This window comes from Gobio gobio (genome assembly GCF_949357685.1).
Source record: "Gobio gobio genome assembly, chromosome: 10".
Lineage (NCBI taxonomy): Eukaryota > Metazoa > Chordata > Actinopteri > Cypriniformes > Gobionidae > Gobio > Gobio gobio.
This window is the reverse complement of record NC_137116.1, coordinates 46582326-46606179: the sequence shown is the minus strand read 5'-3', so window position 1 is coordinate 46606179 and position 23854 is coordinate 46582326. Positions and strand designations below refer to the sequence as shown.

Here is a 23854-nt window from a genome sequence, read left to right as displayed (position 1 = left end):
AATACCAATTCAATAGCAGCTGTCTGGATGGGACCGTGTGAAAAACTAGAGCTAGACATCAGAATCATTTCAAGGCCACATTTATTTATTTTTTCTCATACTTTTTCGCTTTCGCGATCATTATCCGTACACACAGCTGCACACAAACACATCCAACCAACTCATCAGCAAAATGCGAGTACAACATCCTCTCGCGTTACACATAAGATGGACAAGTATATAGAATTTATAAATTTGCAGAAGTGTATAATTCCCCTGAGAGACATGGGAATGATGTGGAGAATCTAAAGTTCGACTCAGTTTTGCTTATTACTGCATATTACTAATACAAGAGATATTGCAGTATAGAGGATACAGGTACACTAACGGTAGCACTTTACTTTACAGGCATGTTCCCCGTGTACATAATATGTACTTATTAGTAATCACAATAACTGTGTAATAACTAGGTACTAACCCTAACCTTAACCCATGTAGTTACCTTATATTACCCAGTACTTTCTTAGGTAAGTGCACGTACTGTAAAATAAAGTGCAACCCACTAACAACCCCTGAAATTAGACCTGTATACTGGCATAATGGCATAAACGAAGGACAAAGTTTGACACTTGTGTTTGGCACGATCTTGCTAGTTCGCTATGTCATTAACACCAAAAGACTAGGAGTTGAAGCCAGGTCAAAGATTTGGGGTTCGGTAACTTATTCTCTGTCTCAGTCAGAATACAGAAGCTTGGCAACAGCGCTCGAGCCACAGAAGCGAACGTCCCCGACGGTGAACACTAGCAGCTACAGTCAGATTGTTGCGGGGGCGTCGTGTTGTCGGTCAGTCTGGTAGTGGGCGTTCCCGTGGTACCGGCAGGGTCGGCCTCAAGAGTGTCTGACATCTTGTCGCAAATGATGTCCACCAAACGCTCAAATGTCTGCTTGACGTTGAGGTTGTCCTTCGCGCTCGTCTCAAAAAACTCTAATCCTTTTGGGAAAGAGAGATTTATGGTAAGCAAATGAAATACACAAGTTTAAAAGTTTTGGGGTTGATAAGATTTTAGAAGATTATAAGAATGCTTATAATAAATAGAAGTCACTTATGTTCACCAAGGCTGCATTTATTTGATCAAAAATACAGTAAAACTGTTATATTATCAGTTATTATTACAAATTAAATAACTGTTTTCTATTTGAATATATTTTAGTGTCACATAATCCTTCAGAAATCATTCTAATATGCTGATTTGCTGCTCAAGAAACATTTATTACTATTATCAAATCAATGTTGAAAACAATAAGAAAAGAACAGTATTTATTTGAAATGGAAATATTTTGTAAGATTATAAATGCATTTACTGTCAACTTTTGATCAATTGAATGTGACCTTCCTTAAAAAAAAATCTTTCTGACTGTTTGAACGGTAATATATATACACACACACACACACATTATATATATATATATATATATATATATATATATATATATATATATATATATATATATATATATATACACATATATACATACATAGCTCTTGGAAAAATTAAAAAAAAAATCTTTCTGACTGTTTGAACGGTAATATATACACACACACACACACACATTATATATATATATATATATATATATATATATATATATATATATATATATATATATATATATATATATATATATATATATATATATATATATATATATATATATATATATATATATATATATATATATATATATACACATATATACTTACATAGCTCTGGAAAAAATTAAGAGACCACTTAACATTGATTTCTATATATATAATTCATTTAATTCAACACTTTATTTGTCCCCGAGGGGCAATTAACAACACCACGTAGTGTAACAAACAATAGCTATACATAAAAGCATCATACAGTAAATAAATAACAAAATGTGCATAAAGTGCATAATAACATATTATGCTACTGGCAGATACAAGACAAGTCCTACCATATATATATATATATATATAGGGGTGTAACGATTCGTTTTAACAACGATTCGATTCGTATCACGATTTGAGGTTGTCGATACGATTCAAGGACGATATTGGTTCATTTAGAACGATACGATCCGAAACGATTCAGTGACTTGAAATCGATTCAGTAACTTTTTAGCCAAAAATTGTGTGACTGAAATAAATATCTGGATACTGGTCATTGCAGGTGAAGTTTCCTAGATTCCTGTTGTTTCTTGTAAGGGAATCAGGTATCAATTAATTATGGATATAAACAAACAAGTAAACAAAAATTAATGGCAAATGCATTCAAATTTTATTTGAATAAAGTGCAACCAACAGTTTAGGTTGAATTAACAGGAAGATAACCTTTTCTGCTCTCATTTTCAATATTCAATACATTTTCAATAAAAGCACAGTAAGTGCAACCAACATTTCAACAGTAGGTTAACCTGCTACTTCTGCTTTTGTTTTCCAACATACAAATATTACAATATTAATATAAAAAAATAAAGTGCAACTAACTTCTCTTCAGGTTTAATTAAAAGTAGGTTTACCTGCTACTTTTGCTGTTGTTTTTCAACATTAAAATAATACAAATACAATATTAATATCAAAAATAAAGTGCAACCAACATTTCTTCAGGTTGAATAAATTGGCTGAACCTGCTACTACAGGGCTCGACATTAAGCCGGTTCACACGCTTGTCCTTTGGACAAGTAAATCTGTCATTCACTTGTCCGAGTAAAACATTTGCTTGTCCAGATTTTTTTTGTAAATATAATCTATTCTGAAGCAATATTCTCACCAGTGTTTAATCAGCTTTGACATATTTAAATATGCATATTTGTACCTTTTTATAAAGGGCATTTTTTCAAATCTTATTAAATATAGGGTATGCTTCGGCTTTCCTTTTATATTCTTAAATTTGATCAATAAATTAAATTAGAATAAGACACTATAGGCTGTTACCAATCAAATTAAATCATTTACACTGAAAAATTACAACTGCATTAAATAATTTTATGAGATTATTTTATATATTTTTGAATATACATATAAGAAATGTTGGGAAAATGAAACTAAACCACCAGTAGGTGGCAGCATGTGACCGTCTTAATGAGCGATTCATTGAGTCGATTCAGTGAAACGGCTGAATCATTCAAGAATTTGGCGGTCGTTTACGAATAGGCCATTGAATCTTTGATTCAACCGATTCATTAAAACGCTGAATCATTCACTAACACACTGTTGCTGTGAGATGCGTTACGGTTCTGCTGTGATATTTGTTTGGAACTATTTTCGCTGCTGAAATAGAACAAAAACAGTCCATATTGCTTCTAAAATGTAAGTGACTTAATGTTAAATTGTTTATGGAACTGGCGTATGAAATCAGTGTCATTTTCAGTCGTGATGGTATTCAGGAAAACAACACTCTTGTTAGTGTAATGTTGCTTACTTGTATCATATGTTATAAATATAAAAACTGCACAATTTTAACTGTGTATGTTAACTGAGTTTCTTTGTATGAGCGGCGCTCATTTGTTTTCGTCCTCGTCTCCTCGAGATGCTGCGCGTGCCTCAACACTTCAGAACACTTCTCTGTGCGTTCACTATGTCACCAGCAGTACTAAAACTCGCTCTGCTGGCACACTGCTGCCAGTAATGCACAGTTAACATTTAGCAAGGGTTGATAGTACAGGTAGCTCTTTTTCCTGGTGGCTTGATAATTTCTCGCTCGTTGGCTTCTCCTCTGCCATCCGCCATGCTATGTTTTGTTTTCTTAGCGCTGCTGCTGGTGCGTGGCGATGATGTCACAGATGGACAGACGGAATCGAGTAACGTTTAACGCCTTTATCATTAAAAGTGCTTAGAAAAAACATCCATATAAAGTCTGACGTGCTTAAATCCAATGCGTTATTTCCTATTATCGATACAATCGATTGATTACCTTTTAAAACGATGTTAGATCGATACATGTCGTCCGGAAGGCCAACTTGCCGAGCACAGATCGATGTAGTTAGATCATAGGAATATAAATCGATACATCGATGTAGTAGATGAATCGTTACACCCCTAATATATATATATATATATATATATAAAGAATAAATACGTAAATGTATATGTGCAATTAAAAATGTATGTAGAAAAATAAAATTAAAAAACACTGCTTGGTGAGCATGATGGTGCTTAGAGACAGTTGTAAATTTAAAAGCTGCACCGATTTTGGAACAAAGGTTGACTTCCTCCTTTGTGTCCTACAGCCCAGACAACGAAGCCGTCGCCCCGAGGGGAGCCACTCAAAAACAGAAAAAGGTGAAGGATCTTGTAAAATCCTGCCAGCCAACCTCAGCCTTTGCTGGTCACTTATGATGGAAAGAGCCCAAGTCCGATAATCTTTGAACAGACTTTAACTGTGCGCTCCAGACGATTTTTTATTTTGAAGGCTGGTGGAATGGAACCAGCAGACGATAGAAAATGTAAAGACACTTTCAATGTAGGAGTACTACAACCCCAAATCAGAAAAAGTTGGGACACTATGGAAAACGCAAATAAATAAAAAAGAAGTGATTTCTAAATTTACTTTGACTTGTATTTCATTGCAGACAATATGAACACAAAATATTTCATGTTTTGTCTGGTCAACTTCATGTCATTTGTAAATATGCATCCTTTCCTGTCATTCAGACCATTTCAAAAAAAGTTAGGACAGTAAAGCATTTACCACTTTGTAATGTTGCCATTCCTTTTCACAACACTTAAAAGACGTTTAGGGACTGAAGACACCACTGGTGCCTTCACAGAAGTGCAAGTTACCTTTGCCAAGGGCACTGACACAACCCCATACCATGACAGACCCTGGCTTTTGGACTTGTTGCTGGTAACAGTCTGGATGATCCTTTTCTTCTTTGGTCCGGAGCACACGGCGTCCATTCCTCCCAAAAAATACCTCAAATACTGATTCATCTGACCACAGTACACGTTTCCACTGTGTGATGGTCCATCCCAGATGCCTCCGAGCCCAGAGAAGTCGACGACGCTTCTGGACACTGTTAACATAGGGCTTCCTTTTGACACAGTACAGTTTTAACTGGCATTTGTGGATGTAACTACGTATTGTGGTACTTGACAAAGGTTTGACAAAGTAGTCCTGAGCCCATGTGGTGATATCGCTTATAGATGAATGACGATTCTTGATGCCGCCTGAGGGATCGGAGATCACGGTTGTTCAGCTTAGGCTTGCGCCCTTGTCCTTTACGCACTGAAATTCATCCAGATTTCTTGAATCTTTTAATTATGTTATGCACTGTTAAATGTGAAATATCCAAATCTCTTCCTATTTTTCTTTGAGGAACATTGTTTTTAAACATTTCAATCATTTTCTCACGTATTTGTTGGCAAACTGGCGATCCCGGCCCATCTTTGCTCCTAAAGGATTAGACCTTTCTTGGATGATACTTTTGTACCAAATCATAATTACAATCACCTGTTGACATCACCTGTTTCAAATCACATCATTATTTAACCATTTTACCTCATTAATAGCCCTAAATTGCTCCTGTCCCAACTTTTTTTGAAATGTGTTGCAGGTCTGAATGACAGGAAAGGATGCATATTTACAAATTACATGAAGTTGACCAGACAAAACATGAAATATTTTGTGTTCATATTGTCTGCAATGAAATACAAGTCAAAGTAAATTTAGAAATCACTTCTTTTTTTTTTTTTTGCGTTTTCCATAGTGTCCCAACTTTTTCTGATTTGGGGTTGTAGAACATAGTAAGAATGTTCTTGCTAACCCAAAAGGAATTGAGCTGCTGGCATTTCCTCAATATCTCCTCTGTATTAGAGGTGAATTGCAGCATATTGTCAAAAAATGTGCCCAGGTACTTGTATTCTTCGACAATCTCTATAGGCTTTCCGTGAATAACAGTGGTGACTGCCATAGCCATCTGCCTCTGCTTATTAGAAAAGGTTACAACCATCGCTTCAGTTTTATTTACTTTAAGTTCCAAACAAGAGTTGTCACACCACTCCACAAATTCCTGAAGAGCTGGGCCGTGATGCTGTTGAGGGCTTGATGGCATGAGACAGTAGGACGGTGTCATTGGCAAACTTAATTAGACTACAATTAAGGAAGGAAAATATAATCAAATTTTTAAGTATTTAAAATATGAGGGGAGAACAAAACACTAAACTTGGTTAAGCTATTTATCTGACAAAATTGCACATTTTTGCTTCATAATTTATTTATATGACAGCCTGGTCAAAATTACGTCCGCACAGTTTGCCATGTTTCATTATGTTATCAAATAAAACAGTTGACTCCAAGCATGACTACGCAATATGCCTACAACATTTTTAAGATGAAGGTGAAGATGTGAATTTTCCATGGCCAGACATCACTGTTGGCCACTACTGTACATATACAGTATATGTATGTATATATATATTACTCACCCAGCTGTTCCGCTAGCATTCTCCCGCTGTCCACAGACACTATTCTCTCCTCATCCATGTCACATTTGTTTCCTGCGAGGATCACCTGGGCATTGTCCCAAGAGTATGTCTTAATCTGGGTCGCCCTGACACGAGACGAGACGAGGCGAGACAAAAGCAAGCAGACATGCTTGTCATCAGTACAAATGGCACTGGAACATCCTCTAGGACACGATGTGCCAGACTCATACCAAAACTTTGTCAGTTTTATTGTTTAAGAATGTCATCACGCCACAGAGAATCAATGGGAACTTTATGTCGAACACACTCGTTTAGATTCTCATCTCTTTAGCAGCATGTTCTTTCTGTTCTCTAATGTAATGGCACTTCATTAAAGGTCCTGTTCTTCGTGATCCCATTTTTCAAACATTAGTTAGTGTGTAATGTTGCTGTTACAGCATATATAATACCTGTAAAATTATAAAGCTCAAAGTTCAATGCCAAGCGAGATATTTTATTTAACAGAAGTTCCCTTTCAAAGCCTACAGCGAACGGCTGGTTGGGACTACAACTCTGTACTTCCTGCTTTAATTACGTCAGTAGAGCAGTTTGTCGACTAACCTCCGCCCACAAGAGTACGCGAAAAAGGTGGCGTGGTCTTGTTGCTCCCGCGTGGAGAATAGGAAGTGTTGCGTTCGGTTGCGTTCGTAGAGTGTGTTTGTCGCCATGTCGTCGAGACACTGTTATTTTCATCCCGGAGTCAAGTCACCTTTGTTTGGCTTTCCCAGGGACGCTGTACTTAGAGATCATTGAGCGCATGCATCCCTGTTATGGTGAGAGGCGTGACCTTTCCGGTAACGTCCGCTCTGCGTGCGCTAAGCTGCTGTCGAATCACAACACGGGAACCGCTGGCACAATCAGAACTCGTTACGTGTTTCTGAAGGAGGGACTTCATAGAACAGGGAAATCTTTCAAGCCGTTTTTAGGACAGTGAAAACAGCGGTATACAGATAAGTAAATTGTGTGAAAAATACTGTGTTTTTTTACACGTGAAACATGAACACATGTTATATTGCACACTGTAAACACAATCAAAGCTTCAAAAAAACACGAAAAACGGGACCTTTAACACAACAAAATCACTCAAGGTATTGTATTTCACAGGTCATCGTGACATAAATCTTTTTTCTTTTACAAAAAGTATTTTTGATTTGACTAAACTAACAAGATTAATCAATCTCCTGTGTAATTTAAATGAACAGTAAAAGCCCCTAAAGGGACATGGTGGTGGAAAAAAATTAATAGGAAAAATAATAAGTCAGTGCTTTCTCTTTGCACTGCGTAAAAATAATGACAGTGTCATGTTAGATAGATAGATAGATAGATAGATAGATAGATAGATAGATAGATAGATAGATAGATAGATAGATAGATAGATAGATAGATAGATAGATAGATAGATAGATAGATAGATAGATAGATAGATAGATAGATAGATAGATAGATAGATAGATAGATAGATAGATAGATAGATAGATAGATAGATAGATAGATAGATAGATAGATAGATAGATAGATAGATAGATAGGGAAGTGACAAACGACCTATATAGGCGTATTGGTTGGAGGACATGTTGGGGGAAAATGGCTGCCGAGATCTGCTTGGTTACAAACATTCTTTCAAATATCTTCCTTTGTGTTCAGCAGAAGAAAGAAATTCTTACAGGTTTGGAACAACTTGAGCGTGACTAAATGATGACAGAATTTAAATTTTTGGGTGAACTATCCCTTTAACAATCAGAATCGGAATCAGAAAGAGCTTTTTGCCAGACATGTTTACACATATGTTTACAATTAATAATTGTTGATTAATAATAAATGCTTTTTAAAAATATATATTGCTCACTAGTTTATGTTAGTTTACTAACTAGCTAAAGTTAATAAATGAGGTCTTATTGTAAAGTGTTACCGACTTCTTTGCTACCGCCAATTTATATATTTTTTTCCTTCTTTTAGTTTGGGGGGGGGGGGGGGTCTTTTGTGTTCCACAGAAACAAGAAAGTCAGAGGAATGGCATTGGGCTGAGAAAATGACGACAGAATTTGCATTTCATTTGTAATAAAATTATTTTGAAAATATAATTTGAAACAATAAAATCATGGACATCCCTCATTTTGTGAGCACTGAAAAAACAGGTCCTTAAAGGGTAACTTCAGTGATTTAGCATCAAGCTTTGTATTTAAACTGGGTCATTTATGCAGTAGAAATGTGAAATTATTTTTGAATTTGGTGCCTTCTAGACTGATAAAAGACAGAAAATGTATTTTTGTCTCATGTGGATGAAAGACAACAACTCCCAGAATGCACTTGCTTCACTGCCCAACAAGGCCACTCTCACCATTATACTGATACAAAGACTAATGCTAAATCACTGAAGTTACCCTTTAATAAAGAGTCAATTTGAATGAGCTAAGAAAAAACATGCTTTTTACTTTGCGAAACTCAAGTAAAATTTGATTTGAGAGAAACAACTCATGTTTTGTGAGTTAAAAATCGAATAAAAGTGAATTTATTTGACTAAAAATCACATAAAGGTTTAACACAAGCCCATGTTTAGGTAATATTTGTGTACTTTCTCTGTACTTTTTGCTCTGTGTATACAGTATTGGAAAGATAAGAAGAGGTCCAAGTAATTTTCCTGACATGATTCATGACTTTCATTTATAGGTTTTGACTCCAGGATCGACAGACGTGAATGTCTCACGTCGTCAGACAGACGGAAACCGCAGGATCACGTCTGTAAATCCACACAGAAAGCTCATAAATACTCCTGTTGAAAGCAGGAGCTCTGCCTGTCATAATGCACAATGTCAACTTACCAGTCCTGTACAGCAGAAAAAGACTCCTCGTTAGTAATGTCATACATTAGGATGAAGCCCATGGCCCCTCTGTAGTAGGCTGTGGTGATAGTCCTATACCGTTCCTGCCCGGCTGTGTCCTAAAAAAATAACAAGAGCAGCATTAGAATAGGCTGGTTTCACAGACAAGGCTTAAAATAGTCCCAGACTAAAATGCTTGAGCTGAAACCAACTTGCACTGGCATATCTTAAAATATGTCATGGCCATTGTTTTGTCTCAAGATGCACACCAGTAATGTTAGGCATGTTCTAAAAAGCCACTTAAATGTCCTAATCCAGACTTAATCTGATTTATGTAGTAAATTAGATGTGCATCTCCACATGTATTTTGACTGAGATTCATGTCAAATTCACAGGGACTGAATCTGGGACAGACAAATGGAGTCAAGACAGCGATGTGTGAATGAACGAGCGCTCGCGTCTGAGACGGTGCTTTGTCACCTCTAAAAGTAGCAGCGCTTTCACTGCGAGACTAAAATAGAAAAGCGTTCCACGATCTGATGAACTGAACCGTTTTGCTGATGCTGACTAGATAAGGTGACAATGGCTTATGGTCTCTTTCCATAAGCCAGTGTTAATCATCACCCCATGTGATGTTTACATTGCTCCATGTGTGATTATCCAGCCCTTCAGTGCTTGACCAACCATGAAACATTGATGCTGAGTTTAAAAAAGAGAGTTAAAGTCATGGCTATTATGAAGTGAATGAGGTAGAAACTACCCAGATCTGAAGCTTGATCCTTTTGTCGTTCTTATAAACAGTTTTGACCTTAAAGTCGATGCCCACTGTACTGACAAAGGCAGATGTGAACATATCATCGGCGTAGCGGAAGAGGAAAGACGTTTTTCCAACACTGCTGTTCCCGATGATCAACAGCTTGAACATGTAATCAAAGTTTTGATCAGAGTTCTCCTTTTGTTTGTTCTCTTGTGTGGCAGCCATCTGTGAGAACACAAAGCCACAGTGTGATTAATAGATCAACAGCCCAACTTCTAAAAATAGTCACGTCTAAAAATATAACAGCATAAATGAATTATAAATTAGTATTTCATTAAAGACTCAGCCCTCTCCATGTATTTTAAGTATGGCTCTGGGAAAGTCAGCACCAGGAGCTGTCCAAGGCTGCGTCACAAACCTAGTGAATGTCCTACAGCCTTTTTTTTTATTTAACCCATTTAATCCCCCCTTTAACCAAAAGCATTTTAGTTTAAACATTAATATATTATGCGTGAGAGTTGACAGTAAATGAGTGTGCATACTGTCTTGATTTCCTTTTTACATGTTTGCATGGCTGTTGCAAACCAAGACATTACCAGATTTGATGATTATCACAGACTAATTTTGAATAAAAAACTGATTCATTCACAATATAAAACATAATATATAAAAATGGTAACACTTTACAATAAGGTGTCATTAGTTGACTACATTAGTTCACATGAACTACTAATGAACTGCACTTCTGCAGCATTTATTAATGTTTGTTTATGTTAATTTCAACATTTACTAATACATGATTAAAATCAAAAGTTGTATTTGTTAACATCATTTAATGCAGTGTGAACTATAACATGTATAAACAATGAACAGCTGAATTTTGATTACCTAGCGTTAACAAAGATAAACAAATACTGTAACAAATGTATTGCTCAGGGTTAGTTAATACATTAACTGATGTTAACATATGAGACCTTATTGTAAAATGTTACCAAGAAAATAGTCAAAATTAGAAGAAATATGCATTAATGTTCTTAAATGATTATATCATGTTATTTTATTGTTTACGACGTTGTATTGGTAGCTACTTATTGGGCAAATAAACAACTTGTGTTACTGTAGTTCAACAGGAATTAAACATTTAACTTAGAACTTAGTGCTCACTTAGAAAATGTGATTAAATGGTTTAATATGGCGCCGATGATGCCCACGATGTTGTCTAGGTAGGCAGCTCACTAGGTTTTGAGACGCGGCATACTGTATGTCTCATTCAGTCTGAGCGTTTTTAAAGGGGTCCGTCTCTTCAGCCAAGCCCTGGATATGAAAGGCTAATAGTCTTCAAACACCTAATGCTCATAATAAATAAAGACTACTGATGTGGACCATAAACAAAGATAATTTTGAGCTGTAAATAAGAGCAACTAGCAATATGACTCATATTGACAATATTCTTTCATATAAACAACCAAGAATGTTTGAATTAGCAGGTCCCGTGAATAAATTAGCTTTTACGGCTGATTGCTTTCCTCTTCACTGATGTTGCGTTTCATAAATGTATTAACCTAAACCTTTCATGACCGGTCAGTATTCTCGTTGTCAAAAGGCAAATCTCTTTAAACTACACCTATTTTATTTATTTATATATATATTTTTTACAGTATGACTAAATTAGCCATTTATTTCTTTTTTTTTGCGTGGCTCTCCATTACGACCAAAGTGCTCAATAAATATATATAAGACCGTTTATCACTTACCTTACCGTACAACTCCATTGTTTCAGACAATAAAACCAATACAATAAACGGAGCTTGATTCTGATTTAGTCCTAATAAATTATAGTTTTTTTCCGTTTTGGAGAGGTGGAGTCGGCTGTTGGGATAAATGTTGGATGCAGTGATGCTCGCAATGGACGTCAGCAGACACTCTCCACCCATTCATCCCCTAAAGTGTGAGTGCGGTCTGCCGACAGCAGGGGGCAGTGGTGTTGCTCTCTCTCTCTCTCTCTCTCTCTCTCTCTCTCTCTCTCTCTCTCTCTCTCTCTCTCTCTCTCTCTCTCTCTCTCTCTCTCTCTCTCTCTCTCACACTCACTCACTCACTTTATAATTCACTTTATTAATGAATAATCTGAAAAACATTACAAACAAAAAACTCAAGAATTAACAAATGGGTAAAAGGTACATTAGACCTACTGATAGGTATAAAAGACGATTTAGTGAAATTCAAAAGTAGCCTATACATTTTCATTTTAATAATAATTCTTATTTCCGTTATTGTAATTGAATTTAAAGTTGCTTTACCAAAAAAATGCACTCAATTCAATATTCATAAGATGAGCCCTCGCCGGACGGCAGCATGGTATAATTAATATTAATGAGCTTGGCCCATCCCACTCTCGCATGCGCCTGTGTTGTTTACACGAATGTCACGTATTCCTCTTACTAAAAACACTCAGTAGCTATATGCATTGACATTTAAAAGGTAAACCGACTTTCAATTGTCTGATATGTCGTTAAATGTGTATGTCGGTAGATTGTGTAGGGGTTGGTTGTTTTTCCAAGAAATTTAAAGTAAACGCATTCTCGCTTTTGTGAACAACTTAAAGTAAATAAAGTAAAAAGAAATATACGCGTTCAGGTGGTAAACAATGCCTTTGTATTACTTACATAGTCTGCTATATAATAATTTCTTGTGGTAAATAAACTTTAGACGTTGTTTCTAAAAACAGTGGATTTGTAGCGTTCTCTAGTGGCTGAAGAACTCCTCCACCAGAACTTAATTTTTGACTGTATATTTATTGAACAACGACTTACATGCACGTGACTTTCGACCTCCATGTCAACATTGATCACATAATTTTTTTTAATATTGAGTCATTCATATTTGTTTGCTTTTTCCATTAGTGTCCCATCATGGAGGATTCAGTAGAGGTCATGCTTCTGCATAAAAGTTGCAAGCTCTCCCAACATACTGAGGAAAAGCCACTTGTCACAGCAGCATCTGGAGCTGTGCTCATGGGGGTTTATGGGCTCTGGACATTATTTGCACTTCCTGGCTTCCGGAAAGTACCCATATGTCTCAAGGTACTGAAAGTAACATACCATATATTGGCAGCTATAGCAGTATGCTCATGCATAATAAAGAGCTGTCAATAGCACTGTATTCGTTCAGTACCCTGGGCAATATCTTTTTAGATGGCAACAATCTGCACTTGTTGCCTGGATACAGTGGTTGTTTAGACTGCAGAGAAGAGAGAGAAGGTCAATCAATCAATAAATCACTGATGGAAGTGAAATGAATATTGTCCAGGTGCCTTATTTGCCCTCCAGCAGAACACAGACCCAGAATGTAATGAAACTCCTGCGTGGGAGAGCAGGGTGTCTGGCAGATTTGGGCTCAGGTGATGGGCGACTGGTGAGTGTTTAACATTCACAATAAATGATAATGAGCTAACAACCGTACATATATATGTTTATTGTGCTTAATACCAATGTTTTGTGCATAATAACAATGCATATATTTGTCTTCCTTAGCTTGGACATCTAAATCCTAATAATGTGTAAAGCCATTAACACGCTGCTAATGTAAATAATGTAAATCTCCAAGTGCTATATGAGCACTTTCTGTTTCAGATGCTTCTGATGGCTTTCTGCTGATGACTACTTTCTCATCGCAATACATGGAGAGGTGCTTAGCAACTGGGTGGGATAGAAAATATGGAAAATAAAAGAATTCGAAAACGGGCTATTTATAACTTGGCTGTTAGATGTTGCACTAGGAGCTTGGCTTTCTGAACTGAAACGAACTGGGCTATTTTTATGGTGATTTCACACAATGGTAATGGCCACTGGGCAGCTTACCTGGAGCTGCCTCTTTTGTGTTCCAAAATAGACCCCATTAACACCCTATGAGGCTCAAATTTGGATGGATTTTTTTTTCTCCTATTATATCTATAATTGCAAGAATCATTGGTCTTGCGTTTGACACTTTTTCTTGTGGGGTGTAACAATATGAGCTACAGGCAGTCTAGTTTATGTCTGGCTGTAAGAACCTGATTCTCAAAGTGTAGGTTTGGCCTGGATAACATGTTTTGTAGGTATTTGCCGCCACTGTAGAGGGTTTCCAGTGCACTGGCTTTGAAATCAATTCTATCCTAACTGGATATGCCAGAGTCAAAGCAAAGTGGAAGGGAATACCACCCAGCACTGCCAGTTTTGTAAACCAGGACTTTTGGAAGGTAAGGTATCGTTAAAAGTGAAGTGTGTTATTCCTATGCCACCCGTGGCGCCCAATGGAATTAATCCCGCCCTTAACTCATGCCATTGGTTGAGTAAATGTTGCTGTTTCGCAATGCTCAAGCAAACACAGTGACAGAACAGCAGTGTTAAAAAAGTGTTTACACGTTTCAGAAAAATCAACCTATAATGGGGGAAAATGTCAGAATATTATCTTTATTTTCTTTATCGAATATTGTCTTTAGAACAGTGATCAGTTGCACAAACTGCTTAGACTAGTCTTACAGTTTTTTATACGCTTTGGTACGAATTTCAGCTTATTTTCAATTGTGTTACTACAATTCACAAAAGCACAAAGTATCCTTTTCACTACAAAAAATAATGTTTCAACTATATAAATGTTTCATTCACTCTTACTATGAAACTTTTGACTTGCATCTCTTCTTGTTCAGTTTAATACATTTATTTATTAATTAATCCAACTGAACTTAATGGTTAATCAATGAATCATTTGGTACACCTAGATTTCTATAGATATTGATTCTATAGTTTTTATTGAACTTGTTTACAATTTCCGATATGGATTACCAAGTGTATTTTTTCTAATGTGGCATCTGTAGTCTGTATTACTGTAATTAATTCAGCAACAAGGGTGATATGAAACATGTATCTTGCATTGTTTACTATTAAATTAACTGATTGTTAAAGTACTAAACTGAAAGATACTGTTGTGATTTGGTGATTATGGCAAATGTTCTCAGTACATATTACAATAATCTTGTGTTTGAAACAATGATTATGTGGACTGTAAATGTGAATAGCTGTAATGAAAGCATGGGATCAGGTTTTTGAAAGAATGACTAGCTGTGTTACAAGTGGGATCAGTTTGGATTTTTTTTTGTACTAAGAGTTTTGAAAATGTACATCTTACTTGTGAAAATTGTACCAAAGCAAAAAAAACACAAAAAACTACACTCTAAAAAAAGGCTCGTAATCATAGGGGAACCTTTTTTAGTGCTATATAGCACCAATTTTGGTGCTTCAGTGGTTCTTCAGCGGTTCTTCAGAGGTGCTATATAGCACCTTAGTCAAAGAACCGGTGAAGAACCTCTGAAGAACCGCTGAAGAACCTCTGAAGAACCGCTGAAGAACCACTGAAGCACCAAAATTGGTGCTATATAGCACTAAAAAAGGTTCCCCTATGATTACGAGCCAAGAACCATTGTTGGTGCAATATAGAACGTTTTTTTTCTGGTGTACTGATCTAGGTTTAGATTTCTGATTCTACATCTGTGTTGAAAAATTCTATTGAAACATTACACATATCATGTGCATATTTTATTTCAGCCTTGATTTCACGTCCAAGTGTTGATGATTCAATTTTACCATTTCCTTTCACAGACCAATTTGTCCAAATATAACAATGTGACTGTTTTCTTGGCACCCGGAGTGGTATGTACACACAGATGTCCTTGCTCCATTTATACTGAGCTGACAAAAAGACAATTTGAGGACTGTTTTATAAATAGAAAAGATGCGGTATCTTAGTTACATCATTAAGACATATATGCTACTTCATTGTGCGATGATTTTGGTCTGATCATTTGGGATTTGGAGATGAAATCAGCTTAGGTTAAAGCCTGGAGAGTCATTTTAAACAGCATGGTGTGTGAGACAGATGGGGATGAACACAGTCCCATTGCTTAATGGAAAACACAAATGCAACTAAATTGCCTGTTTGACTTGCCAATAATAGCCTTGGTCAAAACAATATGCTTTGTGGTCTACAGATGGAGGTGTTGGGTAGGAAACTGGAGAAGGAGTTACCAGATGAGGCTCGTGTGATTGCCTGTCGCTTCCCGTTTTCTGACTGGACTCCTACAGCCACTGAGGGCGAAGGACTAGATCAGGCCTGGGCATATGATATGAATGCCATACAGAAGCCTTCAACACAAACTATCATGAGATGAGGAGAAAAGCATCTTTCCTTTGTGTTTGAGCTGCACCTGAAAGTTACCTGTCGCTTTTAGAAGACATATACAAAGTATATGCAAAGTATAATATATATTATATGTTATAATATTACCCCCCCCCCCCTGTTCTGTCACCACAGGTTTGTTTGATGACAAATGGATTGTGTGTGTTAAACTGTGAAATAAAGAGCCAATATTGCCTTAATACCAACAAACTGCTCATATGATCTTGGTCTTTTAATATCTCAGAATAGCAAATCCAAAAAATAAGTGTTTCTCTATGTATGTCAGTCTTACATTATATTTCCCACAAGATAAGAAAAATAATACCTGTTTCATTCATTGTATTTAATGTGTTTTTTTTTTTTTTTTTTACAATTGCCTGAGTTGAATAATTGGGCATACTGAATGCAGTCAACACTAAACATTTTTTTAATACAAATTAGGGAAATGTAATTAATTTTTCTTGCATTCCTGTCATGCTGTAGAAAGGGTACAAATAATGTTATTTTTTGGGTGTCACATTTGACACTTTTTAAGGATGTAACTTTTTTTCATGAAGAAAATTGTTTAATGAAGAAAATAATGCAGCAATAGGTTGCACACAAAATGTGGGACACCGCTATATTATGTTTTGGTAATTCAAATTAAAAAGTAACAGTACTTAAAACTACTTGATCGTAATGTCAATAATGTTATAGTTACGTAACAAATACAACGCTCTTGCATGATTTTAATTATTAAATACAGTCGAGAAGACCACGTCTGATGTTGGACAGGTCAAATCACCATTTAAAAGGGAATAATGGTATTTTGTGTTTTTAAAACTACGCAATGCTAATTTTATGTTGGGTAATAGTTTATCTAACATGTATAATAGTTCTCACAACATGGAATTTGTACGTATAATGCATTTATTTTTATTTTTAATGGAACATGCCAGATGTTGTATGTCTCTTTGACCACATGGTGATGCTCTGACGCTCCATGAATGAGACGAGGTCTTTCAAACGTACAAATGACTACGATTGTAATTTTATGGAAAATCATATATCAATATTATGTCGATATCTCTCTGGTGCTTATTTGTATTGTATATACAACATGTGTGTACATTTTGTATTGTAGGCTATTTACCTTTTGACCGAAAAACAAGATATGTGGGCCAATTAATCACTGCCTGTGAGAGACTGAAGAGTGGCTATATGAACCATTGCACAGACAGACCTGATTTTCTGCTATAATCTTTGTCTAGTAGGTGTCTGTGATGTGTCTAGGATGTTTAATAATGGATTCAGTGAGGTAGTTCACAGATGACTATACGCCAGAGCTCACGCGCCATATAGGGTCTTCCCCTCACGTGACGTAGTTCGTCTGGAGGAGAGGCGCGCGGATGCTGAGGTATAAAAGCGAGGAGACACGCCGGTACAGCAGCACTGTGACAGCACACACAGTTACAGAGTAATGGAGACACTAAGGAATACCTCTTACCCAACTATAACGACACACAACGAAAAGATGTGCGAGCTCAATAAAATAAGTGAACAAGAATGGAAAAAGCCAGAGGACAACAGTCGGACGGCCACAGAGTTTTCCAGAATCATAACAGACCCCAATACTGGGAAATGTTACTGCCGGGGAAAAGTTCTAGGAAAGGTAATAGGTGCAATAATAATCCTGATAACAATGTATTATTTAATTAAAAGTATTGTATTATTTTATGTGGAAAAAATATTATTCGTTTTATTTGCGCATGATTACACTGCTTTTGTGAAGTATTGTAAAGTATCTATCTATCTATCTGTGCACTGGTTATGACTGCATTGCTTCTTGAAAATGTCTTTATCTTGGTTAACTGTTACTTATCTTATACTTTCTTTATGGCGCAGGGAGGCTTTGCAAAGTGCTATGAAATGACCGACCTGTCTTCAAGTAAAGTCTATGCAGCCAAAATCATCCCGCATACGCGTGTGTCAAAACCGCACCAGAGAGAAAAGGTAGGACAGACACATGACATATGTAAATAAGATTTCCTGAGTGATAAATCGAGACCTCTCACTGATGTTTTGTACTCTCTTTTTCTAGATAAACCGAGAGATTGACCTGCACAGAGCTCTCAGCCACAAACACATAGTGCATTTCTACCACCACTTTGAAGACAAAGACAACATATATATTCTATTGGAGTACTGCAGTAGAAGAGTAAGTATCAAGTAAAAGTGTTTTAAAGTAAGGAATTCTATCATAATATATAATGCAAATGACTTTGTGCTCCTTAACTGACTCCTGGTAATCTTTTTTATTTTAGTCACTGGCCCATATACTCAAGGCACGGAAAGTCCTAACAGAACCTGAAGTGAGGTATTACCTGAAACAGACAGTGTCTGCTTTAAAATACCTTCACGATTTGGAGATCCTGCATCGTGACCTGAAGCTAGGTATGCATGCATTCACACACTTGCATGATGTATATTAACATTCCATCAGGTCATAAGTAGTTAGAATTGTTTTGCTTTTATCATTCTAGGCAACCTGTTTGTCAGTGACTCAATGGAGCTGAAAGTGGGAGATTTTGGGCTGGCTGCCAAACTGGAGCCAGTCAGCAACAGACGCAAAACAATCTGCGGTACACCCAACTACCTGTCGCCGGAAGTGCTGAAAAAACAGGGCCACGGCTGGGAGTCTGACGTGTGGGCTCTGGGCTGCGTCATGTAAGTTTGTCACCATCAGATCCGAGGGTTTCCTCTATATTCTATATTTGGAAACTGCTCAGTATGAATAGGCAATGATTGCCGACTCTCTGTGAATGAATGTCTACTTTACAATCTGCTTTAGCTTAGTGCTTGAATATCAAAATAGCAGCACATGTAGCACATGTCATTCCAAACCGGAAGTACTTTCTGTCAACCGATGAACACAAAATATGACTTTTTGAAGAATATACTGGTTGTCAGAATAATAAATGTGAATAAAGTATAGCCAAAAAATAGCACCATAAAAGTGGTCTTGCGCAATGTTTCTTTTGATGTGTTGTGTTATATATTGTTACTTACTGTTAAATAAGTTAATAACAACTTCTGTATGTCAGTCTAGCTATCATGTCCTCATTCAGTTAATTATATTAAAAAGAACAGCCTAATATGATCAAAAACCATTTGTTCAAGAAAAATGACATGACGTTGAGGAAATTCTGAGAGCCAAATCCTTATTAATCTTCCTTTTTAGGTATACTATGCTCCTGGGAAAACCTCCATTCGAGACCACTAACCTGAAGGAGACGTACCGCTGTATCCGAGAGGCCCGTTACACCCTCCCGGCCTCCCTCTCTCTTCCTGCCAAACAGCTCATTTCCGGCATGCTCGCACAGAACCCAGTGGACCGCCCGCACCTGGACGGCATCATTCAGCATGAATTTTTCACCCAGGTACGTTTATTAGCTGCAGCGTTGGTGCAAGCGGCCAAGCGGTTGGATTTTTTTTCAATGTTTTTGTTGTGATTTCGCCGCAGGGCTTCATGCCAGAAACGCTACCAGTCAGCTGCTGCCATTCTGCCCCAGACTTCCACATTTCCAGTCCAGCCAGGAGCTTCTTCAAAAAGGCAGCCGCGGCTCTTTTCGGTGGCAAGAAGGACAAAGCCAAGTACTATGAAAATATTAGTAAGTGCTCGCTTTATATAACTATAGCGTCATTTATTTCAGATGAACCCGTGAATAACTGTTTACCTTCCGACAGATCGCTTAGCCAAAGAAGAGGAAGACATATTCAAGCTCCGTCAAGACTTCAGAAAGACTGCCATCAGTCATCCGATTACTTCACACTTATCCGAGGTGAGTATTGTTCCCTTTATAGCAGACTATAATAAGGAATTCATCACCAGCTCTGAGATATTAATGAAGGTTAAGTGTTCGGTCATTCATGACACGCATATGCTGCAATTTCTCCTCTTTAGGAAGGAGGAAATCCGTCAGCACCTACAAGAAATCCTGTTACCCAGGCAACTGCCGGAAGGCCGCAGACAAGAGATACCATTCACTTGATTGTTAGAGGTAGCTTGGGCAGCTGCAGCAGCAGCAGTGAATGTAAGTGTGTGTGTGTGTGTGTGTTTCACCTGTTCGATCGGACTCCAGCTCATTAGTATCGCAAGCTGATGCAATGTATCCCGCTGTCTCTCTGTAGGTCTTGAAGACACCACCACTGGTACTGTGGCAGAGGCTGTTATTAGTGTTCTGAGAGGCTGTCTTGAACACATGCCTAAAGGTGAATAAGACACATTACACTTCACATCACACTCAGGATTTTCCATACCGCATCCATTCTGTAGAGTGAAGAAAATGTGTGATCTTTACATCTAAAAGTACTTTTTTTCCCACAGCGGACAACCTTCCCAGAGGAAATGGTTGTAATAGTTTGAAGTGGGTGACTAAGTGGGTTGACTACTCCAACAAATATGGCTTTGGCTATCAGTTGTCTGACAACACAGTGGGCGTCCTTTTCAACAACGGAATGCACATGAGTCTCCTCTCTGACAAGAAGTAGGTGCTTCAAGTTGACTGTTTGCTAACTCACTTCCGCTCAATTAAAAAAAAAAAAATTATAATGTATCCAAACCTTATGCAATACATATTCATGAAGCAGTTGCTTACCAATATACATAAACTAGGGATGCACAAATATTCAAATTCTGGCCTGTAAATACTTTTTACATTTTTTTATTAAAAAAATAAAAAAATTAAAATTTATATATTTTTAAATGAGATACTATATTTGATCAAATGAATTGAAAAATAAATACTAATGCTACAGGTCAATATAGACATCACAACACTATAATGTTCAGTAGGAAAATGGATATTTATTTGGTATCAGTAAGATTTTTTAAAGAAATTGAATCTTATGCATTAAATTGATCAAAAGTGACAGTAAAAATAGACAGTATTTAAAATAAAGGCTATAATTTTGAACTGTCTTCTATTCCACAAAGAATCATGAAAAAGGTTTCCTCAAAAAATAACTGTTTTCAACATAGGTCATTATAAAAAAAATTATTGAGCAAATCAGCATATTATAATGATTTCTGAACGAGTAATGATGCTGAAAATTCAGCTTTGCCATCTCAGAAATAAATTACATTTTTAGATATATTTAAGATACTGCAGTCCGTAACTTTTTGCGCTCTAGCGGTTAATAAACAGAACTGCATGTGTCTTGCGGAAGAACATTGCAGCCGGGGCTACTTCTCTCTGTTTATGTCTATGGCGAGTCACGCAGGGACTGTGCTCCTCTGCAGCGGTTCCTACCAGACCGGACTAAAATAGTCCCAATATAAACACTTATTATAAGTGTACCATAATGTTTCAGGGTAAGACAAAAACATGGTTTGGAAAATGGATTCATGTTGTACATTCTCATTATATAATTTTTGTAAAACTTGAACACAAAAAAAGTTACGGACAGCAGCTTTAAATAGAAAAAAGTTATTTTAAATTGTAACAATATTTTACTTTATATTTGATCAAATAAATGCATCCTTGGTGAGCATAAGAAACTTCTTTAAAAAACATAAATCTTACTGACCTGAATTTTGAGTGGTAGTGCATATTCAATAGGCCCATTATTATTCCTTATGATTTCCATCCGTAGTCTTCATCATACATTCTAGATGATCTTCTCTAGGGAAGAAAAAGTGCAGTAATATCCTGGAAATGTCAGTTGAATGACAAATGGCATTACGCATCAAGAGCAAGCATTAGTCATAGACCTCATATATGTAGCTGTAGAATCAAACAGTGAGCATTGTGTGTGCATTGACTATGTCGTTTTTTAATAAATCTGTTGTCTTTGTTTTTAGGACTGTTCATCAGTATGCTGCGCTCGGCCAGAAGTCTGTTTTCTCTGTTATTGAAGCTCCTGAGTGTGCCGTGGCGCAGGTCACCATCCTCAAGTACTTTGCCCACTACATGGAAGAGAATTTGATGGATGTGAGTGCACTCTTAGTTTAACCCCTTCTGTTTGTATTCAGCTTTGACTTTGATACAGGTCTAAAAGTCATAGACTTCTGGTCTAGACTTCAGGCTGTACAAGAAGCTGTCGTGTTAATATATGTTTTTTTTCCCCTTATTTTTCATTCAGGGAGGGGATGTGATAAGTGAACCAGATACCCAGAAGACCAGAATATATCTTCTGCAGTGGTTGAAATCAGACAGAGCTTTATTGATGCTTTTCAATGATGGCACATTCCAGGTAATATTATAATCATCTTTATTTATTACAAAGCAGCTCTTAAATGGATAGTTCGCCCATAAATTAAAATTCTTTTTTTGTCATGTTGGAGATTGGCAGCACCTGGTCACCATTCCCTTTCATTGTATAGAAAAGAAAAGATAAGCATGAACACACTGTCTAACATCACCAAAAAAATGATGATTTTTAGGTGAACTATTCCTTTAATGCAGCAGTTGATAACACATACTCTTGCAAACCTTGGTAGAACTTGTAAAAGCTACTGTCAAGTGCTCTCTACGCCCATCAGAACTCCTGGGTAGTTATCAGTCAGGTCTGTCTGTTCAGATAAAAAGCTGCGTACTCTATAGCACTGTGGGAAGAAGAAGGTCACAAACCCTGCTGTAATAACATCCTGCATCCTGTGAGAGCGTTTCACGTCAGTTCAAGAATAACAAAGCCTTTTTCTTCATCTCGCAACAGGTGAACTTCTACCACGACCACACCAAGCTCATCCTGTGCACACAGCAGGACGAATACCTGCTGACGTACATCAACGAGGAGCGAACCTCCACCACCTTCCAACTGAGCACGTTGCTCGGCACGGGCTGCACTGTGGACCTGCGCAGTCGTCTGGAGTATGCCCTGAACATGCTGTTGCAGTGATGCAACTGAGACTGACAGATGAGAAGAACAGTTGGCCACTGACTCAGCAAGAACTGATGATTTCTTTCAGTGCAAGGGCACAGAGGAGGAGTTGTTGAACTGAATGTCCACTGGATGTGAACTGGATGGAGCTGTGGAAAGGTCGTCAATGACTCTGCAGAACAGACTCTGTAGATTTACAAATGCTCAATTTCAGAGACTGTTGTAAAGAGGAATGATATGATCAAATCTGGGCTGGGACCAAGGATCCCTTGACAAGAAACTGACTTGTGTGTATGTGTGGTAAAATGTTAATGGATCACACATGCATGTAATAATCTGCAAAAATGATTGTTTGTTTCTTGACCCCCCCCTCCCCCGGTCCTTACAGAATATTTATTGTGTACATAATTTCTTATTTATTTATTTAATGAATAAAACCCCAAAATTCTAACATTGTGATCTTTTTCTTTTAGATATACATATATAGTTGGTATATATAATGGGTTATTTGAGGTCATTTAGTTTCTACAAAAAGGTAATTTAGTTTTGGCAAAATGGCAACAACAACAAAAACATAGCCTACATTCAGGGTCAAGGTAGCTACCAGGAATTTAACCACCAAGTCGATACTAAAATTGTAAAATTAAAGCGATTACAGTATTTAGTAGCACATACAGACTTGTTCGTCACAAGATAAGGCTGAAAAAGAAAGAATTGTATTCTGTTCCGAATTCAG

At 37.0% G+C, this 23854-nt stretch overlaps 3 protein-coding genes across 3 annotated transcripts; 2 read left to right on the top strand and 1 right to left on the bottom strand.

The window, feature by feature from the left end:
- Positions 1–63: 63 nt before the first annotated feature.
- Positions 64–11997, bottom strand: rab3c (RAB3C, member RAS oncogene family). The gene is made up of 5 exons (XM_079827376.1): positions 11802–11997; positions 10051–10272; positions 9291–9409; positions 6434–6558; positions 64–970 (listed from the first exon to the last, which is right to left on the bottom strand). The coding sequence occupies exons 1-5, from the start codon at positions 11979–11981 to the stop codon at positions 780–782; spliced, it is 837 nt and encodes a 278-aa protein (XP_079683502.1). The 5' UTR covers positions 11982–11997; the 3' UTR covers positions 64–779.
- Positions 11998–12443: 446 nt separating this feature from the next.
- LOC307132608 (ATP synthase subunit C lysine N-methyltransferase) lies at positions 12444–16458 on the top strand. The gene is made up of 6 exons (XM_079827060.1): positions 12444–12525; positions 12948–13127; positions 13354–13458; positions 14141–14281; positions 15681–15731; positions 16070–16458. The coding sequence occupies exons 2-6, from the start codon at positions 12957–12959 to the stop codon at positions 16247–16249; spliced, it is 648 nt and encodes a 215-aa protein (XP_079683186.1). The 5' UTR covers positions 12444–12525; positions 12948–12956; the 3' UTR covers positions 16250–16458.
- A 1232-nt stretch (positions 16459–17690) lies between these two features.
- On the top strand, positions 17691–23567 carry plk2b (polo-like kinase 2b). Its single transcript, XM_079826221.1, has 14 exons — positions 17691–17908; positions 18142–18249; positions 18338–18454; positions 18561–18690; positions 18780–18963; positions 19478–19676; positions 19760–19907; positions 19984–20078; positions 20201–20330; positions 20428–20508; positions 20624–20783; positions 22100–22229; positions 22381–22491; positions 22954–23567. The coding sequence occupies exons 1-14, from the start codon at positions 17717–17719 to the stop codon at positions 23134–23136; spliced, it is 1968 nt and encodes a 655-aa protein (XP_079682347.1). The 5' UTR covers positions 17691–17716; the 3' UTR covers positions 23137–23567.
- The last annotated feature ends 287 nt before the right edge of the window (positions 23568–23854 follow it).

Coding starts and splice junctions, on each gene's coding strand:
- plk2b (XM_079826221.1), top strand. CDS start 17,717: ATGGAGACACTAAGGAATACCTCTTACCCAACTATAACGACACACAAC. Junction 17,909..18,141: donor GGGGAAAAGTTCTAGGAAAG/GTAATAGGTGCA, acceptor TTTATGGCGCAG/GGAGGCTTTGCAAAGTGCTA. Junction 22,230..22,380: donor TGGAAGAGAATTTGATGGAT/GTGAGTGCACTC, acceptor TTTTTCATTCAG/GGAGGGGATGTGATAAGTGA.
- LOC307132608 (XM_079827060.1), top strand. CDS start 12,957: ATGGAGGATTCAGTAGAGGTCATGCTTCTGCATAAAAGTTGCAAGCTC. Junction 14,282..15,680: donor TAAACCAGGACTTTTGGAAG/GTAAGGTATCGT, acceptor TTCCTTTCACAG/ACCAATTTGTCCAAATATAA. Junction 15,732..16,069: donor TTTTCTTGGCACCCGGAGTG/GTATGTACACAC, acceptor TGTGGTCTACAG/ATGGAGGTGTTGGGTAGGAA.
- rab3c (XM_079827376.1), bottom strand. CDS start 11,981: ATGGGTGGAGAGTGTCTGCTGACGTCCATTGCGAGCATCACTGCATCC. Junction 9,410..10,050: donor GGATCAAGCTTCAGATCTGG/GTAGTTTCTACC, acceptor TTATTTTTTTAG/GACACAGCCGGGCAGGAACG. Junction 971..6,433: donor AATGCTAGCGGAACAGCTGG/GTGAGTAATATA, acceptor CTTTCCCAAAAG/GATTAGAGTTTTTTGAGACG.